Source organism: Haliotis cracherodii, unplaced genomic scaffold (assembly GCF_022045235.1).
Source record: "Haliotis cracherodii isolate W230 unplaced genomic scaffold, xgHalCrac1.p SCAF_8, whole genome shotgun sequence".
In the NCBI taxonomy this organism is placed as follows: domain Eukaryota; kingdom Metazoa; phylum Mollusca; class Gastropoda; order Lepetellida; family Haliotidae; genus Haliotis; species Haliotis cracherodii.
This window is the reverse complement of record NW_027266341.1, coordinates 1364527-1382392: the sequence shown is the minus strand read 5'-3', so window position 1 is coordinate 1382392 and position 17866 is coordinate 1364527. Positions and strand designations below refer to the sequence as shown.

The 17866-nt window shown below is 46.8% G+C and overlaps 1 protein-coding gene across 2 annotated transcripts in view; it reads left to right on the top strand.

Annotated features, from left to right (window-relative positions):
• The window catches only part of LOC139449360 (glutaredoxin domain-containing cysteine-rich protein CG31559-like), a 57561-nt gene that overhangs the window by 34362 nt on the left and 5333 nt on the right, over positions 1–17866 (top strand). The window contains exons 2-3 of one of the 2 annotated variants that reach the window (XM_071230696.1): positions 3492–3506; positions 17061–17297. In XM_071230696.1, coding sequence (XP_071086797.1) covers positions 3492–3506; positions 17061–17297 — 252 coding nt within the window. The remainder of the gene's footprint in view (positions 1–3491; positions 3507–17060; positions 17298–17866) is intronic. The other variant, XM_071230697.1, reaches the window with a different exon arrangement.

Below are 17866 nucleotides of genomic sequence, written 5' to 3'. Positions count from 1 at the left end.
TGTTTGGGATGGAATATTTTGAGCTGATGCAGCAGACAGACTGTTCAATGTTTAGCGGCCCTTGTTGGAGCTTGAGAGGTTTTAAAACCCTGTATACTCTTCCTGTTTGGACATGCGAGCTGGGGGATCGAGCCGGGAGAGTGTAGCTTTTGTTTCAAGTCCTCCTGGGAGGATGGCCGTTTGTCTATAGGGAGGGGGCTTATCTTGGAGAAACATTTGATGAATAAACGAGACATGTTTGTTGTGTCTGTATGAAGGCTAAATAGACATACAAACCAATTTCGGTCAGTGTTCGCTCATCTACACCTCATCGCCACTATCCCCCTGTAACTACTAGGGGAGTTCCATTGGCAGACAGCATCCTCACCTACAGGTGTCCAACTGCTGCCATTTCTCATACTCTCACTTTGCGTCACAGCAAACAATGTACTTGTCATGTGCTGTGAGTTGTGTGACACATTCTCGGGGCAGAAAACAAAAAAAGTATACTAGGTATTGTTTTCTTTATTTAAATTGAAATATTTAAGACTTTCTCATCTGTGGGAATTCAGAAAATTGCCATTACTCTGAGGTGATCGTATTCTCTATAGTGGTGAAATTATTTCTGTAGAACTCAGGTATATATTTTAAAGTTCATAATTATAGAAAATACAAACATAATTGGATCAATAATTTTCTGAAACCTTTTGATTATTTTTAATTAATCATTTCTGTTAAGCAGAGTATTGAGGAAACACAAATGTTCATCAAGTAATATTAAGCAAAATAACAGGAAAATTACTTATTAAATCTCCTACAGGAGAATATATGCATGGGCTTAAGACAACTGACACTTCAACCACTCAACAAAGAGGGTGTGTCTACAGCTTCTGACAACGGAACATGATATGAATTATATCAAAGAGAAGGCTATTTGTTGTCAACAATTTATGTGAGGAAAATGATAATTACGATCAAGTGTTTCTGTACACAGTGAACAAATGCCTGGTCTTGTCAAACATGGGTCTCCACTCAACATGGGGGTCTATACTCATCCATACATTTCTAGTTTTATCCACTCATGAATCAATTTGAAGTTAGTGGAGCTTTTATGTAATAGTGTTGTTTGATAAATACTGCGTCATTGTTGTGAATGTTTGATTGTCTATTGCTATTATTGTGAGTTTGTGTCATGAGGTGATCCTGCTGTGAGGTTGTGTCATGAAGTGATCCTGCTGTGAGGTTGTGTCGTGAGGTGATCCTGCTGTGAGGTTGTGTCATGAGGTGATCCTGCTGTGAGGTTGTGTCATGAGGTGATCCTGCTGTGAGGTTGTGTCATGAGGTGATCCTGCTGTGAGGTTGTGTCATGAGGTGATCCTGCTGTGAGGTTGTGTCATGAGGTGATCCTGCTGTGAGGTTGTGTCATGAGGTGATCCTGCTGTGAGGTTGTGTCGTGAGGTGATCCTGCTGTGAGGTTGTGTTATGAGGTGATCCTGCTGTGAGGTTGTGTTATGAGGTGGTCCTGCTGTGAAGGTGTGTCATGAGGTTATCCTGCTGTGAGGTTGTGTCATGAGGTGATCCTGCTGTGAGGTTGTGTTATGAGGTTATCCTCCAGTTGGGGTGTGTCATGAGGTGATGCTGCTGTGAGGTTTTGTCATGAGGTGATCCTGCTGTGAGGTCGTGTTATGAGGTGATCCTGCTGTGAGGTTGTGTCATGAGGTGATGCTGCTGTGAGGTTGTGTTATGAGGTTATCCTCCAGTTGGGGTGTGTCATGAGGTTATCCTGCTGTAAGGTTGTGTTATGAGGTTATCCTGCTGTGAGGTTGTGTTATGTAGTTATCCTGCTTTAAGTTTATGTTATGAGGTTATCCTGCTGTGAGGTTGTTATGAAGTTATCCTGCTGTAAGGTTGTGTTATGAGGTTATCCTGCTGTGAGGTTGTGTTATGAGGTTATTCTATAGTGATGCTGTGTTATGAGGTTATCCTATAGTGATGTTGTGTTATGAGGTTACCCTGCAGTGAGGTTGTGTTATGAGGTTATTCCATAGTGGTGCTGTGTTATGAGGTTAACCTACTGTAAGGTTGTGTTATGAGGTTATCTTTTTGTGAGGTTGTGTGATGAGGTCATCCTGCTGTGAGGTTGTGTTATGAGGTTATTTTGCTGTGATGTTGTGTTATGAGGTTATTCCATGGTGAGGTTGTGTCATTGAGGTTATCCTACCGTAAGGTTGTGTTATGAGGTTATTCCATAGTGATGCTGTGTTATGAGGTTAATCCTACAGTGATGTTGTGTCATGAGGTTATCCTCCAGTGAGGTTGTGTCATGAGGCCATCTTGCAGTGAGGTTGTATCATGAGGTTATCCTGCAGTGATCGATGTTGTGTCATGAGGCTATCTTGCAGTGAGGTTGTGTCATGAGGTTATCCTGCAGTGAGGTTGTATCATGAGGTTATCCTGTGGTAAGTTATTGTATACCTGGGAAGTGGTGTAGTTATATTGAGCTTGATAGGTACAGATAAAGTCTGAGGGACTTCCAAAGTAATTCACATTAACAAAGACGGACAGGATATGGATGATTTAGGTGACACAATACTCTCTACAGACAAGACATACATGACTAACTGGACTATGACGCATGCCACAGTATGCTCACACCTTTGACCTCACAACCAGGAAGTGGGAAACAATACCTCAACATTACATTTATTTTTTTATATTTCAAAGCCTTCAGATTGTGAGTTTAAGAAGGTAGTGTTCGTGATGCATGTATTGGTATGAAGTAAGTTTTATACATAGGATATATGTTACTCATATAGGACACATTGACTGGGTCGTTTTTGAGTTGAGGTTGTGACTTTTTCTTCAACATTTTCCATTTAATAATGTTATCCCAAGTGACAGTTCCCCCCTAGATACCCACTCCCCCCGTATCAGACACCATGATGATGATGATGATGATGATGATGATGATGATGGTTTCTTCTTTCGTCACCAGCTCAGTGACACCCCTCTGTTCCTGTTCCAAGATGAATGTTCAGCCACTAGATGTGTGTTTTAAATATTCATGAGCAAGTACGGTTGTGTATGCAACTGTATATCCAAATCCCTGATATTTTTCATATTTTATGTTTTATTTTTGTGAACACATCTATGTATAGCACTTGTATTTCAGTGGTGTTGTAGTGGTCGTGACCGATTCGCCTTGGTTACACATTGTGCAGAACCGGAGTTCATATCTTATTTATCCCTGGCAGACTACCAATCCAATGAATTTAATCCGTCCATGTTCTATAATTTATTTATATCCTACTAACAAAATGTTGATAGCAGATATTGAACTCAATACATTGACATGTTCAGTTTATTTGAGTGATGAGAAAAAAGATGTTTGCTTCTTTCACAAACAACAGGAAGTGTCATGTGATCTTGAAGAATGAAATGTGCATGTCACAGTTTGATCACGTGTATTTCTCAAACAATTTTAATCTATTTTCTCCTTGTTTTCCTGCTAGACAGATGATGAGGAGGTAAGTCTCAGCATGCCGTGCAGGAGCGTGGAAAGGAAGTAGATATACCGTATACAACCTACACCACGCACATGTCTACATGGACTTCTACCATACCTCACTGTTTCCAACACTCTACCCCACGCACATGTCTACATGGACTTCTACCATACTGCACTCCGCACTGTTTACAACACTCTACACCACACACATGTCTACATTGACTTCTACCATACCTCACTGTTTCCAACACTCTACCCCACGCACATGTCTACATGGACTTCTACCATACTGCACTCCGCACTGTTTACAACACTCTACCCCACGCACATGTCTACATGGACTTCTACCATACCGCACTCCGCACTGTTTCCAACACTCTACACCACACACATGTCTACATGGACTTCTACCATACCGCACTCTGCACTGTTTCCAACGCTCTACACCACGCACATGTCTACATGGACTTCTACCATACCGCACTCCGCACTGTTTCCAACACTCTACCCCACGCACATGTCTACATGGACTTCTACCATACCTCACTGTTTCCAACACTCTACCCCACGCACATGTCTACATGGACTTCTACCATACTGCACTCCGCACTGTTTACAACACTCTACCCCACGCACATGTCTACATGGACTTCTACCATACCGCACTCCGCACTGTTTCCAACACTCTACACCACACACATGTCTACATGGACTTCTACCATACCGCACTCTGCACTGTTTCCAACGCTCTACACCACGCACATGTCTACATGGACTTCTACCATACCGCACTCTGCACTGTTTCCAACACTCTACCCCACGCACATGTCTACATGGACTTCTACCATACCGCACTCTGCACTGTTTCCAAGGCTCTACACCACGCACATGTCTACATGGACTTCTACCATACCGCACTCCGCACTGTTTCCAACACTCTACCCCACGCACATGTCTACATGGACTTCTACCATATCGCACTCCGCACTGTTTCCAACACTCTACACCACACACATGTCTACATGGACTTCTACCATACCGCACTCTGCACTGTTTCCAACACTCTACACCACGCACATGTCTACATGGACTTCTACCATACCGCACTCCGCACTGTTTCCAACACTCTACACCACGCACATGTCTACATGGACTTCTACCATACCGCACTCCGCACTGTTTCCAACACTCTACACCACACACATGTCTACATGGACTTCTACCATACCGCACTCCGCACTGTTTCCAACACTCTACACCACACACATGTCTAAATGGACTTCTACCATATCGCACTCCGCACTGTTTCCAACGCTCTACACCACGCACATGTCTACATGGACTTCTACCATACTGCACTCCACACTGTTTCCAACACTTTACACCACGCACATGTCTACATGGACTTCTACCATACCGCTCTCCGCACTGTTTCCAACACTCTACACCACGCACATGTCTACATGGACTTCTACCATACTGCACTCCGCACTGTTTCCAACGCTCTACACCACGCACATGTCTACATGGACTTCTACCATACCGCACTCCGCACTGTTTCCAACGCTCTACACCGCTCTACACCACGCACATGTCTACATGGACTTCTACCATACTTTACAAAGCATGTGTACTGTCACATTAAGCGTGAACATATTTGTTCCAATTCTTTTCAGATTTTAAGTGCTCACATGATTTGATGCACTTCACGAAATAAGACCCGTTTTATGACAATATAGATCTTGATTATAGATCAGGTCATCTTTACTGGGTGCTGTCAGTTTGTTTGAAGCAAATGCAAGTGATATGAGAGGTGGAATCTGATTGGTCAGAATGGGGGACATAGTAGGGACATAACTTGTTATAGCCACTGGTGGCAGTATGATCGAGCGCAGAAATTTGACTAGTTTAGCAGGGTTGGAAACTGAATTTTAGAGTCAGTTAACGCCCTTGACTCAGGAAGATGACTAAGGTTAGAATAGGTCCCCAGGAAACTGTCATAACAAGCAACTGTGGATGGGATGGTCAGGCTCAGTGGTCCAAAAGTAAACATACACCGATGGCATGGGACATTTCTCATAATATCAATCACTGGTTTGTCTGGTCCAATTATTTTAGTTCATAAGCCATAAACACAAGTAAGGAGTTTTGTTTGTTTATTAACGCCACACCCAGCAATATCCAGCTGTGTGAAGATGGGCCGTAAATAAGGAAACTGGGCTAGTGATTGACATCATGAGCATCGATCTACGCAATTGGGATATGATGACATGCATCAACCAAGTCAGCGTGTCTGATAATCCAATCCTATAAGTCGCCTCTTATGACAAGCATAGGTTGCTGAAGACCAATTCTAACCTTCACGGGGCAAGACAAGCATAGGTTGCTGAAGACCTATTCTAACCGTCACGGGCCAGACAAGCATAGGTTGCTGAAGACCTATTCTAACCTTCACGGGTCAAGACAAGCATAGGTTGCTGAAGACCTATTCTAACCTTCGCTGGGCAAGACAAGCATAGGTTGCTGAAGACCTATTCTAACCTTCATTGGGCAAGACAAGCATAGGTTGCTGAAGACCTATTCTAACCTTCACGGGGCAAGACAAGCATAGGTTGCTGAAGACCTATTCTAACCTTCATTGGGCAAGACAAGCATAGGTTGCTGAAGACCTATTCTAACCTTCACGGGGCAAGACAAGCATAGGTTGCTGAAGACCTATTCTAACCTTCATTGGGCAAGACAAGCATAGGTTGCTGAAGACCTATTCTAACCTTCACGGGGCAAGACAAGCATAGGTTGCTGAAGACCTATTCTAACCTTCATTGGACAAGACAAGCATAGGTTGCTGAAGACCTATTCTAACCTTCACGGGGCAAGACAAGCATAGGTTGCTGAAGACCTATTCTAACCTTCGCGGGGCAAGACAAGCATAGGTTGCTGAAGACCTATTCTAACCTTCGCGGGGCAAGACAAGCAGGGAGGGGGGCAGCTACACTGGGCAGGGATGAAGGAGATCAGAGATGAATCTCCCCCAGGCACTTAATGTAAGATGAAGGCCAAAGAGATGAATCTCCCCCAGGCACTTAATGTAAGATGAAAGCCAAAGAGATGAATCTCCCCCAGGCACTTAATGTCAGATGAAGGCCAAAGAGATGAATCTCCCCCAGGCACTTAATGTAAGATGAAGGCCAAAGAGATGAATCTCCCCCAGGCACTTAATGTAAGATGAAGGCCAAAGAGATGAATCTCCCCCAGGCACTTAATGTAAGATGAAGGCCAAAGAGATGAATCTCCCCCAGGCACTTAATGTAAGATGAAGGCCAAAGAGATGAATCTCCCCCAGGCACTTAATGTAAGATGAAGGCCAAAGAGATGAATCTCCCCCAGGCACTTAATGTAAGATGAAGGCCAAAGAGATGAATCTCCCCCAGGCACTTAATGTAAGATGAAGGCCAAAGAGATGAATCTCCCCCAGGCACTTAATGTAAGATGAAGGCCAAAGAAATGAATCTCCCCCAGGCACTTAATGTAAGATGAAGGCCAAAGAGATGAATCTCCCCCAGGCACTTAATGTAAGATGAAGGCCAAAGAGATGAATCTCCCCCATTCACTTAATGTCAGATGAAAGCCAAAGAGATGAATCTCCCCCAGGCACTTAATGTAAGATGAAGGCCAAAGATCTCCAAGCATCGGGGTCATCACCAGTTAAACCTTCTATGGACCATTTGTGTATACATATGTTTTCGACCTGTGAAGATCCGGGGTAGAATAGGTCTTCAGCAACCCATTCTTGCCGCAGAAGGTGCCAATGCTTGTTGTAAGAGGTGACTAACAGGATCGGGTGATCAGGCTTGCTGACTTGGTTGATGCATGTCATGTATCCCAATTGCGGGGATCGATGCTCATGATGTCAATCACTGGATTGTTTGGTCCCAACTCGATTATTTACAGATCGCCGTCATATAGCTGGAATATTGCTGAGTGCGGGGTTAAACAACAAACAAACAAACAAACAACATATGTTTTCACAAGCAGCTCATTTAAGTCTTTGAATAGCATTTAGAAGTGATACACATAAGAGAGAGAATTTTTGGATGTCAACTTCTTTATTATAAGGAACACAACGTTTCAGAGTATATGCTTACTCCTTCATCAGGTGAATTAATGCTAGGAGGCAGAGAACATATATATGTCCAGGTAAGGACAACACAAGTGATAAGATAACCAAGGTGGAAACAGATAATTAGCGCTGATAGGTGATAGCAATGGAAACGGCAGTGGATTAAAGGACAAAAGGAAGCCAGGTGAATAATTAGCGCAGACAATAATCAAAGCAATAAGCCCCATCACGAGGCAGATAGATTCCCTGGTCACGGTTCATGGCTGGCTTGTGGCAGCTCCATTAGTCAACAAGTCTTTGTACAAACATAGGAGAAACACAGTAAAGCATCATGTGATGTATTGTATACCGACACAGTTGGACATGGTTTGGCGGTATGAGTGTACAGTGGGTTGTGTACAGGGTGTCAATGCACAGTGCTGTAACGGTATTCAATAATGGATGCAGCTGTCATTCACCTGGACTATCATAGCGTCCAGCCTACCAGTGGATAGAAGCTGGTGTGGCCCAGATAGACGTATATAGAAGTGACACAGTGACTGATGCAGGTCTTAGGCCACTGAAATGTTAATGATTTACATAAATATTACAACATCTCCAGTCATATTGACCACTGACATGCAATCAGGATTTGACCTGGAAATACGGACATGATCAGGGCTTGAGCAGAACCAGATAGAGCAGCATCACAACAACAGCAACATCAGTGTATACAGCATCACAACAACAGCAACATTTGTGTATACAACATCACAACAACAGCAACATCAGTGTATACAACTTGACAAAAACAGCAACATCAGATTATACAGCATCACAACAACGGTAACATCAGTGTATACAACATCACAACAACAGCAACATCAGTGTATACAGCATCACAACAACAGTAACATCAGTGTATACAGCATCACAACAACAGCAACATCAGTGTATACAGCATCACAACAACAGTAACATCAGTGTATACAACATCACAACAACAGCAACATCAGTGTATACAGCATCACAACAATAGCAACATCAGTGTATACAGCATCACAACAACAGCAACATCAGTGTATACAGCATCACAACAACAGTAACATCAGTGTATACAGCATCACAACAACAGCAACATCAGTGTATACAGCATCACAACAACAGCAACATCAGTGTATACAGCATCACAACAACAGTAACATCAGTGTATACAGCATCACAACAACAGCAACATCAGTGTATACAGCATCACAACAACAGTAACATCAGTGTATACAGCATCACAACAACAGCAACATCAGTGTATACAGCATCACAACAACAGCAACATCAGTGTATACAGCATCACAACAACAGCAACATCAGTGTATACAGCATCACAACAACAGCAACATCAGTGTATACAGCATCACAACAACAGCAACATCAGTGTATACATCATCACAACAACAGCAACATCAGTGTATACAGCATCACAACAACAGCAACATCAGTGTATACAACATCACAACAACAGTAACATCAGTGTATACAACATCACAACAACAGCAACATCGGTGTATACAACATCACAACAATAGCAACATCAGCATATGCAACATCACAACAGCAACATCACAACAACAGCATCACAACAACAGCAACATCACATTAGAAAATACAGCAATATGAGGACAACAGCACAACAGCAGCTTCACAACAACAGCATATACAGGAACATCATCAACAACAGCAACATCAGCAACAACTGAGCTGCAGTAGTTACTTAACCCTGCCTTGGGGTGTTGAACGGTTGATCCCGATTAGATAGGTCCACTACTTGCTTACAATCAGTCCTCTCTTGTTGACAACACACTGCCAACTTAGCCCCAGCCTCGGTTTTATGAAGGGGACAAAGCTTCCACTCCAGCTGGAGGAATAATCAGATCATACAGTTCAGTATAAAAATGTCCAAAATGCTGATGAAACTTCACAGCCTACTGAGTTCGTTTTTATTTCGAAAGAATTGCAAATTATGTCCTGCATTACTGTTTGATTGAGAATGGGGGCTGATTTGAAAAATAGATTGAGAATGGGGGCTGATTTGAAAAATAGATTGAGAATGGGGGCTGTAGTTGACGGTGTGTTGTAGCCAGGGGGGACAGTGAGAGGGGTCCGCAGTTGGATGTGACCAGGAACAGTAGAGATCAACACAAGCTTGGAATGGCCTCTAGGTTAGCTTAGAGTTAGACTGTAGGCTTGAAGCTTGACTGATGATGGCCACGTGGTCATAGCTTAGAGCTCAACATTGCTTGTGTTCGTTTAGCATCAACCCATGAGTTGACATAGCTTAGAGTTGGACGCTAGCTGGAGACACTCCTGAGTCGTGGATGGTGGCCTGGGTCGGCCTGTGAACTCTATGTGTAGTGTTATATATTCTGTTTCCTCCCTGTGTGTATTGTGTATGTGTATTGATAATATCATGAATGTGTAATGTTGTTTTCTTGTTTTGCAAATAGACACAATTCCTGTTTGAAGAAATCTTTCTGAATTTTGTAAATGTAAAGCCGAACGTCTAGGTCTCATCCCTTCCCAATCTAACACCTACCCCACACATCCCTCCCTCACATCCCTCCCGCACATCCCTCCCACACCCCACCTAACACTACCCCGCCCCACCCCTACCCATGTACTCTGCCCCACTCCCACTTAACACGACCGCACACCACACAACCCCAACCCCAGTTCACCCCTCCCCACCCCAACACATCTCACCCGACTCACCAACCCACACCCTGCCTCACCAACCCACAACCCACCTCGCCAACCCACAACCCACCTCACCAACCCACACCCCACCTCACCAACCCACACCCCACCTCGCCAACCCACACCCCACCTCACCAACCCACACCCCGCCTCATCCACCAACACCCCACCTCACCAACCCACACCCCACCTCGCCAACCCACACCCCACCTCACCAACCCACAACCCACCTCACCAACCCACAACCCACCTCGCCAACCCACAACCCACCTCACCAACCCACACCCCACCTCACCAACCCACAACCCACCTCACCAACCCACACCCCGCCTCATCCACCAACACCCCACCTCACCAACCCACACCCCACCTCATCCACCAACACCCCACCTCACCAACCCACACCCCGCCTCTCCAACCCACACCCCGCCTCACCAACCCACAACCCACCTCACCAACCCACACCCCACCTCATCCCCCAACACCCCACCTCACCAACCCACACCCCACCTCGCCAACCCACACCCCACCTCACCAACCCACAACCCACCTCACCAACCCACACCCCGCCTCATCCACCAACACCCCACCTCACCAACCCACACCCCACCTCGCCAACCCACACCCCACCTCAACAACCCACAACCCGCCTCGCCAACCCACACCCCAACTAACACTACCCACACCCCGCCTCGCCAACCCACACCCCACCTAACACTACCCACACCCCACCTCATCCACCAACACCCCACCTCACCAACCCACACCCCACCTCGCCAACCCACACCCCACCTCACCAACCCACAACCCACCTCACCAACCCACACCCCGCCTCATCCACCAACACCCCACCTCACCAACCCACACCCCACCTCGCCAACCCACACCCCACCTCAACAACCCACAACCCGCCTCGCCAACCCACACCCCAACTAACACTACCCACACCCCGCCTCACCAACCCACACCCCACCTCACACTACCCACACCCCACCTCAACAACCCACACCCCACCTCACCAACCCACACCCACCTCACACTATCCCACCCCACCTTACTCCCACCCCTACCACAATGTACTATGCCCCACTCCCACTTAACACCACTGCACACCACACCACCCCAACCCCAGTTCACCCCTCCCCACCCCAACGTATCTCACCCACCTCACCAACCCACACCCCACCTCACCAACCCACACCTCACCTCACCAACCCACACCCCACCTCACCAACCCACACCCCGCCTCACCAACCCACACCCCACTTCACCAACCCACACCCCACCTCACCAACCCACACCCCGCCTCACCAACCCACACCCCACTTCACCAACCCACACCCCACCTCACCAACCCACACCTCACCTCACCAACCCACACCCCACCCCACCAACCCACACCTCACCTCACCAACCCACACCTCACCTCACCAACCCACACCCCACCTCACCAACCCACAACCTGCCTCACCAACCCACACCCCACCTCACCAACCCACACCTCACCTCACCAACCCACACCCCACCTCACCAACCCACACCCCGCCTCACCAACCCACACCCCACTTCACCAACCCACACCCCACCTCACCAACCCACACCTCACCTCACCAACCCACACCCCGCCTCACCAACCCACAACCTGCTTCACCAACCCACACCCCACCTCACCAACCCACACCTCACCTCACCAACCCACACCCCACCTCACCAACCCACACCCCGCCTCACCAACCCACACCCCACCTCACCAACCCACACCCCACCTCACCAACCCACACCCCACCTCACCAACCCACACCCCACCTCACCAACCCACACCCCACCTCACCAACCCACACCTCACCTCACCAACCCACACCCCACCTCACCAACCCACACCCCACCTCACCAACCCACACCCCACCCCAACGTATCTCATCCACCTCACCAACCCACACCCCACCTCACCAACCCACACCCTGCCTCACCAACCCACACCCCGCCTCACCAACCCACACCCCACCTCACCAACCCACACCCCACCCCAACGTATCTCACCCACCTCACCAACCCACACCCCGCCTCGCCAACCCACACCCCGCCTCACCAACCCACACCCTGCCTCACCAACCCACACCCCGCCTCACCAACCCACACCCCACCTCACCAGCCCACACCCCACCTCACCAACCCACACCCCACCTCACCAACCCACACCCCGCCTCATCCACCAACACCCCACCTCATCCACCAACACCCCGCCTCATCCACCAACACCCCACCTCACCAACCCACACCCCGCCTCATCCACCAACACCCCACCTCACCAACCAACACCCCGCCTCATCCACCAACACCCCACCTCACCAACCAACACCCCGCCTCACCAACCCACACCCCGCCTCACCAACCCACACCCCACCTCACCAACCCACACCCCACCTCACCAACCCACACCCCGCCTCACCAACCCACACCCCACCTCACCAACCCACACCCCACCTCACCAACCCACACCCCGCCTCATCCACCAACACCCCGCCTCACCAACCCACACCCCGCCTCATCCACCAACACCCCGCCTCACCAACCCACACCCCGCCTCACCAACCCACACCCCACCTCATCCACCAACACCCCGCCTCACCAACCCACACCCCACCTCACCAACCCACACCCCGCCTCGCCAACCCACACCCCACCTCACCAACCCACACCCCACCTCACCAACCAACACCCCGCGTCACCAACCCACACCCCACCTCGCCAACCCACACCCTGCCTCATCTATCCACAACCCGCCTCGCCAACCCACACCCCACCTCACACTACCCACACCCCACCTCACCAACCCACACCCCGCCTCTCCAACCCACACCCCGCCTCACCAACCCACAACCCGCCTCGCCAACCCACACCCCAACTAACACTACCCACACCCCGCCTCACCAACCCACACCCCACCTCACACTACCCACACCCCACCTCAACAACCCACACCCCGCCTCACACTACCCACACCCCGCCTCACACTATCCCACCCCACCTTACTCCCACCCCTACCACAATGTACTATGCCCCACTCCCACTTAACACCACCGCACACCACACCACCCCAACCCCAGTTCACCCCTCCCCACCCCAACGTATCTCACCCACCTCACCAACCCACACCCCACCTCACCAACCCACACCCCGCCTCACACTACCCCACCCCACCTTACACTACCCCACCCCACCTTACTCCCACCCCTACCACAATGTACTCTGCCCCACTCCCACTTAACACCACTGCACACCACACCACCCCAACCCCAGTTCACCCCTCCCCACCCCAACGCATCTCACCCATCTAACCAACCCCGCCTCACCAACCCACACCCCGCCTCACCAATCCACAACCTGCCTCACCAACCCACACCCCACCCCACCCCACCCCGCCTCACCAACCCACACCTCACCTCACCAACCCACACCTCACCTCACCAACCCCCACCCCGCCTCACCAACCACCACCCCGCCTCACCAACCCCCACCCCGCCTCACCAACCACCACCCCGCCTCACCAACCAAAACCTCACCTCACCAACCCACACCCCACCTCACCAACCCCCACCCCGCCTCACCAACCCACACCCCACCCCACCCCGCCTCACCAACCCACACCCCACCCCACCCCACCCCGCCTCACCAACCCACACCTCACCTCACCAACCCACACCTCATCTCACCAACCCCCACCCCCCCTCACCAACCCCCACCCCGCCTCACCAACCCACACCTCACCTCACCAACCCACACCCCACCTCACCAACCCCCACCCCGCCTCACCAACCCACACCTCACCTCACTCCCACCCCTACCCCAATGTACACCACCCAACCCCTACTTTGTACAAATTAAAGCTACCTGACAGAAATAAGTCCACATTTCGCGGGTTAAACTGGTGGAAAGGTGAAACAAGAGGCATTCTTTTATTCTGAAACAATTTCAAAATTATTGAAAGGAACTGGACATATTGTGTATTTCCTGCCATTGTTCCGCTACAGAAGGGCCACTATGCCGAGGGCATCAAGTTCATTACATAGGTCCCCTGCAGGAATTCTGTCTATTTGTAACTTGGTGAGCACACAACATACCTGGTGTTGATTTACCTGATAATACACCTGTATGCTCGTTAGTGTGATTTGAGGTAGTTATACCTGCATGGAGTTTTCCAAGATGACCCTGGCACCTGCAAGGTTCTGACATCTGTTGACTTAGAAACGTTTCTTTCTCGACATCTTGGTTCTCAGATACTTATAACCCTGCATAAAAGCATTTCAATTTTGTTTTAAAATATCCCATGTATCAGATTCATTTTCCTACACCCTACAGGAATGCTACCTGCCCACACCAATACTCAAACAATCAATGCCAGATGTTGTTTGAAATTACAAGCTTAAAATTTTCTTTATGACTGGTAAATCTGAAAGAAAAAGTTTATAATGCATGCAACATTTTCATGTATCCTAGCTGCAAATATTCTTACAAACCTAGGACATGTATATAATTTACTACAAAAAATCTGCTTTTTTAAACACAAGACTTGCATAACAAATATTAATATTGTGTGTAATTGTGTATATATGTAGTGAAAACAGTTCAGATTACAAAATCCATGTGACCATTTTTCTGCCGTCTCTGCAGTTCTGACAAATTTTGGATACAAATGTATCCATGGCAACTGGTAGAGTATTACCGTTATTCCACAACTGGTTGATACACATGTTTAATATTGCATGCCAACGGTCAGTAACAGATCACAGCGTGAGATACTTGCCTGTCTGTACTGTATGTGAACAGGAGCCCTAATGGAGGTCTCTCCAGCCACGGCATATGTGTTGGAAGTTGTAACGTCAGCCATTCCATTGTCTTGTATAGATCTGTTATCATTACAGATCGGCTATTTTACATCCAACTGTTGATTTGTTCACAGGCTCCGTACAAGTATTCCCATTCAAACTTAATTTCATAATGTTTGCATTAAATCAGACCAGGTTTATGTAGTGTTTTTGGAGATTTTGGACCAATATGGGACGATACAGCAGTTAAATAAATAGTGCTGTCCCTCTGTTACAAATATACAATAACACTTTGAAAATTACTGCAGGGTAAAAGAAATACACTTGAATATTTGATTTGACCCGAAGTTTACAAACGTTATCGAAATGTTACTAGGCTGTAAACAGTTGCCAAAACACTGCAAACATAACATCCGAAACACAACAATGATACCCTTGTCAAATACATCACGATTGAATTACCATTTCTTGTTTCTTAGCCACCATAAAACTGGGTGTATACTTTCTATGGGCAGGAAGTAGTTTAAGTATCCAACTTGTTGGGGATATTATTTCCAAATTGTCTGTAGCTTATCTGAAGGAATTACCCTGTTCAAATGATTTAAAACATCACAGCTAACAATTGCAAAAAGGGATCTCTCAAACATACACATAGTTTCTTTACAATAATTTAGAAAACCAAATCTGTAAGATAAAGCAATAAATTAATCTGACTTAATAAAGAGGTGGACATCAATTATCAGAAAATCGGCCAATCAAGTATTCTAAAAGTATTCTGGTCAAACGTTTCAATCCCAGCATGCAGTGTTTCCTACGCTGTTGGCAGGTTCTGGTACCTCAGGCCGCCACTCGACTTGCAGTGGATATAGAGTACGGTGTTGAATACCACATTTGTAAGGATGGGTTCATGAAACGCAGGCTTCTAGCATTGAATGACGTGTCTGTAAGATGATAAGGACACTAACCATCTATAAGGTGATAACAGTAAGGTGAGGGAGTAAGGTATGGAAACAACCGTAAGAAGATTATGATAAGGTATGGCTGATGTCATCAGATGGTTAAACGACACCAAACATTCGGGGGATTCGGGGGAAACCAAGGATAGTTGTTAGAGACAGAATTTAACTTTCTGTTGTTGCTTCAACACATGCAAGTTTTTTCCTTTAAAGAAAGAGTCAAATATTTTCAAGGTCATCACAATTCTTGACCTTGACATGCAACAAGTCCTGTGAACAATGTTTAGAATGTTTAAACCTGAGGCCAATTATTGTATTCCAGCATTCTCTGGAAAAATGTATTAAAAATTTCAGCTCCCCCATAAGAATCGACAATAGTTGGTCCAAAACCAATCTCATTGAAATCAGATCTTAGTTCTGGTTCCCGCTAAACAAAGATCTGAGGACATCACATTTCGCATCATGTGAGAACGACCTTTCTTTTGACCAATCAGAGCATCGCTTACCAATTCAGGAGAGTGACAGTCGAAATGTGTTTCTAATCATGCAAACCGAAACGGTAAACACAGGGTATCCCAAATGACGGTTCTGTCTAACTCATCGTCTATCTCTCGTTCAATGGGGTGTAAACATTCGAAAAGGAAGAGATTATTAGACATTCCAGAACTTTCATTTGTCTAGTTTTCAAAGGTTGAATCAATATTTTTCAATGGAAGTTGGCAGAGAGCTCATTGTTCGATCAAAGTCTGCGAAAGGTAGTTATAATGTGACACGTAATGGGATGTCAACAGATCTGTGTTTAGAGGTGGTGAGAACTACGATCTCATTTGAATGAGATTGGTCCACAAGGTAAGGATGCGACCAGTGAGATGAGCTCGGCCTGTATCAACACTTATGACCATGGCTTGGCCGTGATGTGTAATGGAGGCTGCTGGTTTCAGAGGAACTACCGTCAGCAGGAGAAGGGGAAGATTGTGATCTACACGACGAGTATGTGCGTGGTGCGCGACACCTGGGAGAAGTGCAAGGTGGTGCGCAACATCCTGCAGACACATATGGTGCGCTACGAGGAGCGCGACCTCTACATGAGCCGCGACCACCAGAGGGAGCTCCAAGACAGGCTCGCTACCGACCACATCGATGTGCCTCACGTCTTCGCTGATGGGATTCACTTAGGTGTAAGTAGTTCACAGGAATAATAAACTTATATACCCAACTCCTAAAGAACGAGAACCACAGAAACATGTAGAGAAGTATGTAGGAAAAGAAGAGATGTTTCCAATGGGTACCACTTAATGACAAAACAAATTATCAGTCAAGTGTTACCACAGTGTCTTTATTCTTATCACGATATGCTGCACATGATTTCCAAACTGCATAAATGGTGCATCTCGGGTCACATGTGATGCGTTCATAAGCATCAAGTCACAGACAATATACCATGTTCATTTGTGCATCAAAACAATCTAATATCTCTTGAATATGAGTAATTCTTCATATAATAACCAACATGTATGGTAGTCATGTTTCTTTTGTCTGTGAGTATATATGTCTACATATAGTATATGTGTGTATATATATCATGTATGTGTATATATAGTATATGTGTGTATATCATGTATGTGTATATATAGTATATGTGTGTATATATATCATGTATGTGTATATATAGTATATGTGTGTATATCATATATATGTATATATAGTATACTTGTAAATAGCATACCTGGTTTAGGTTATTACCCAT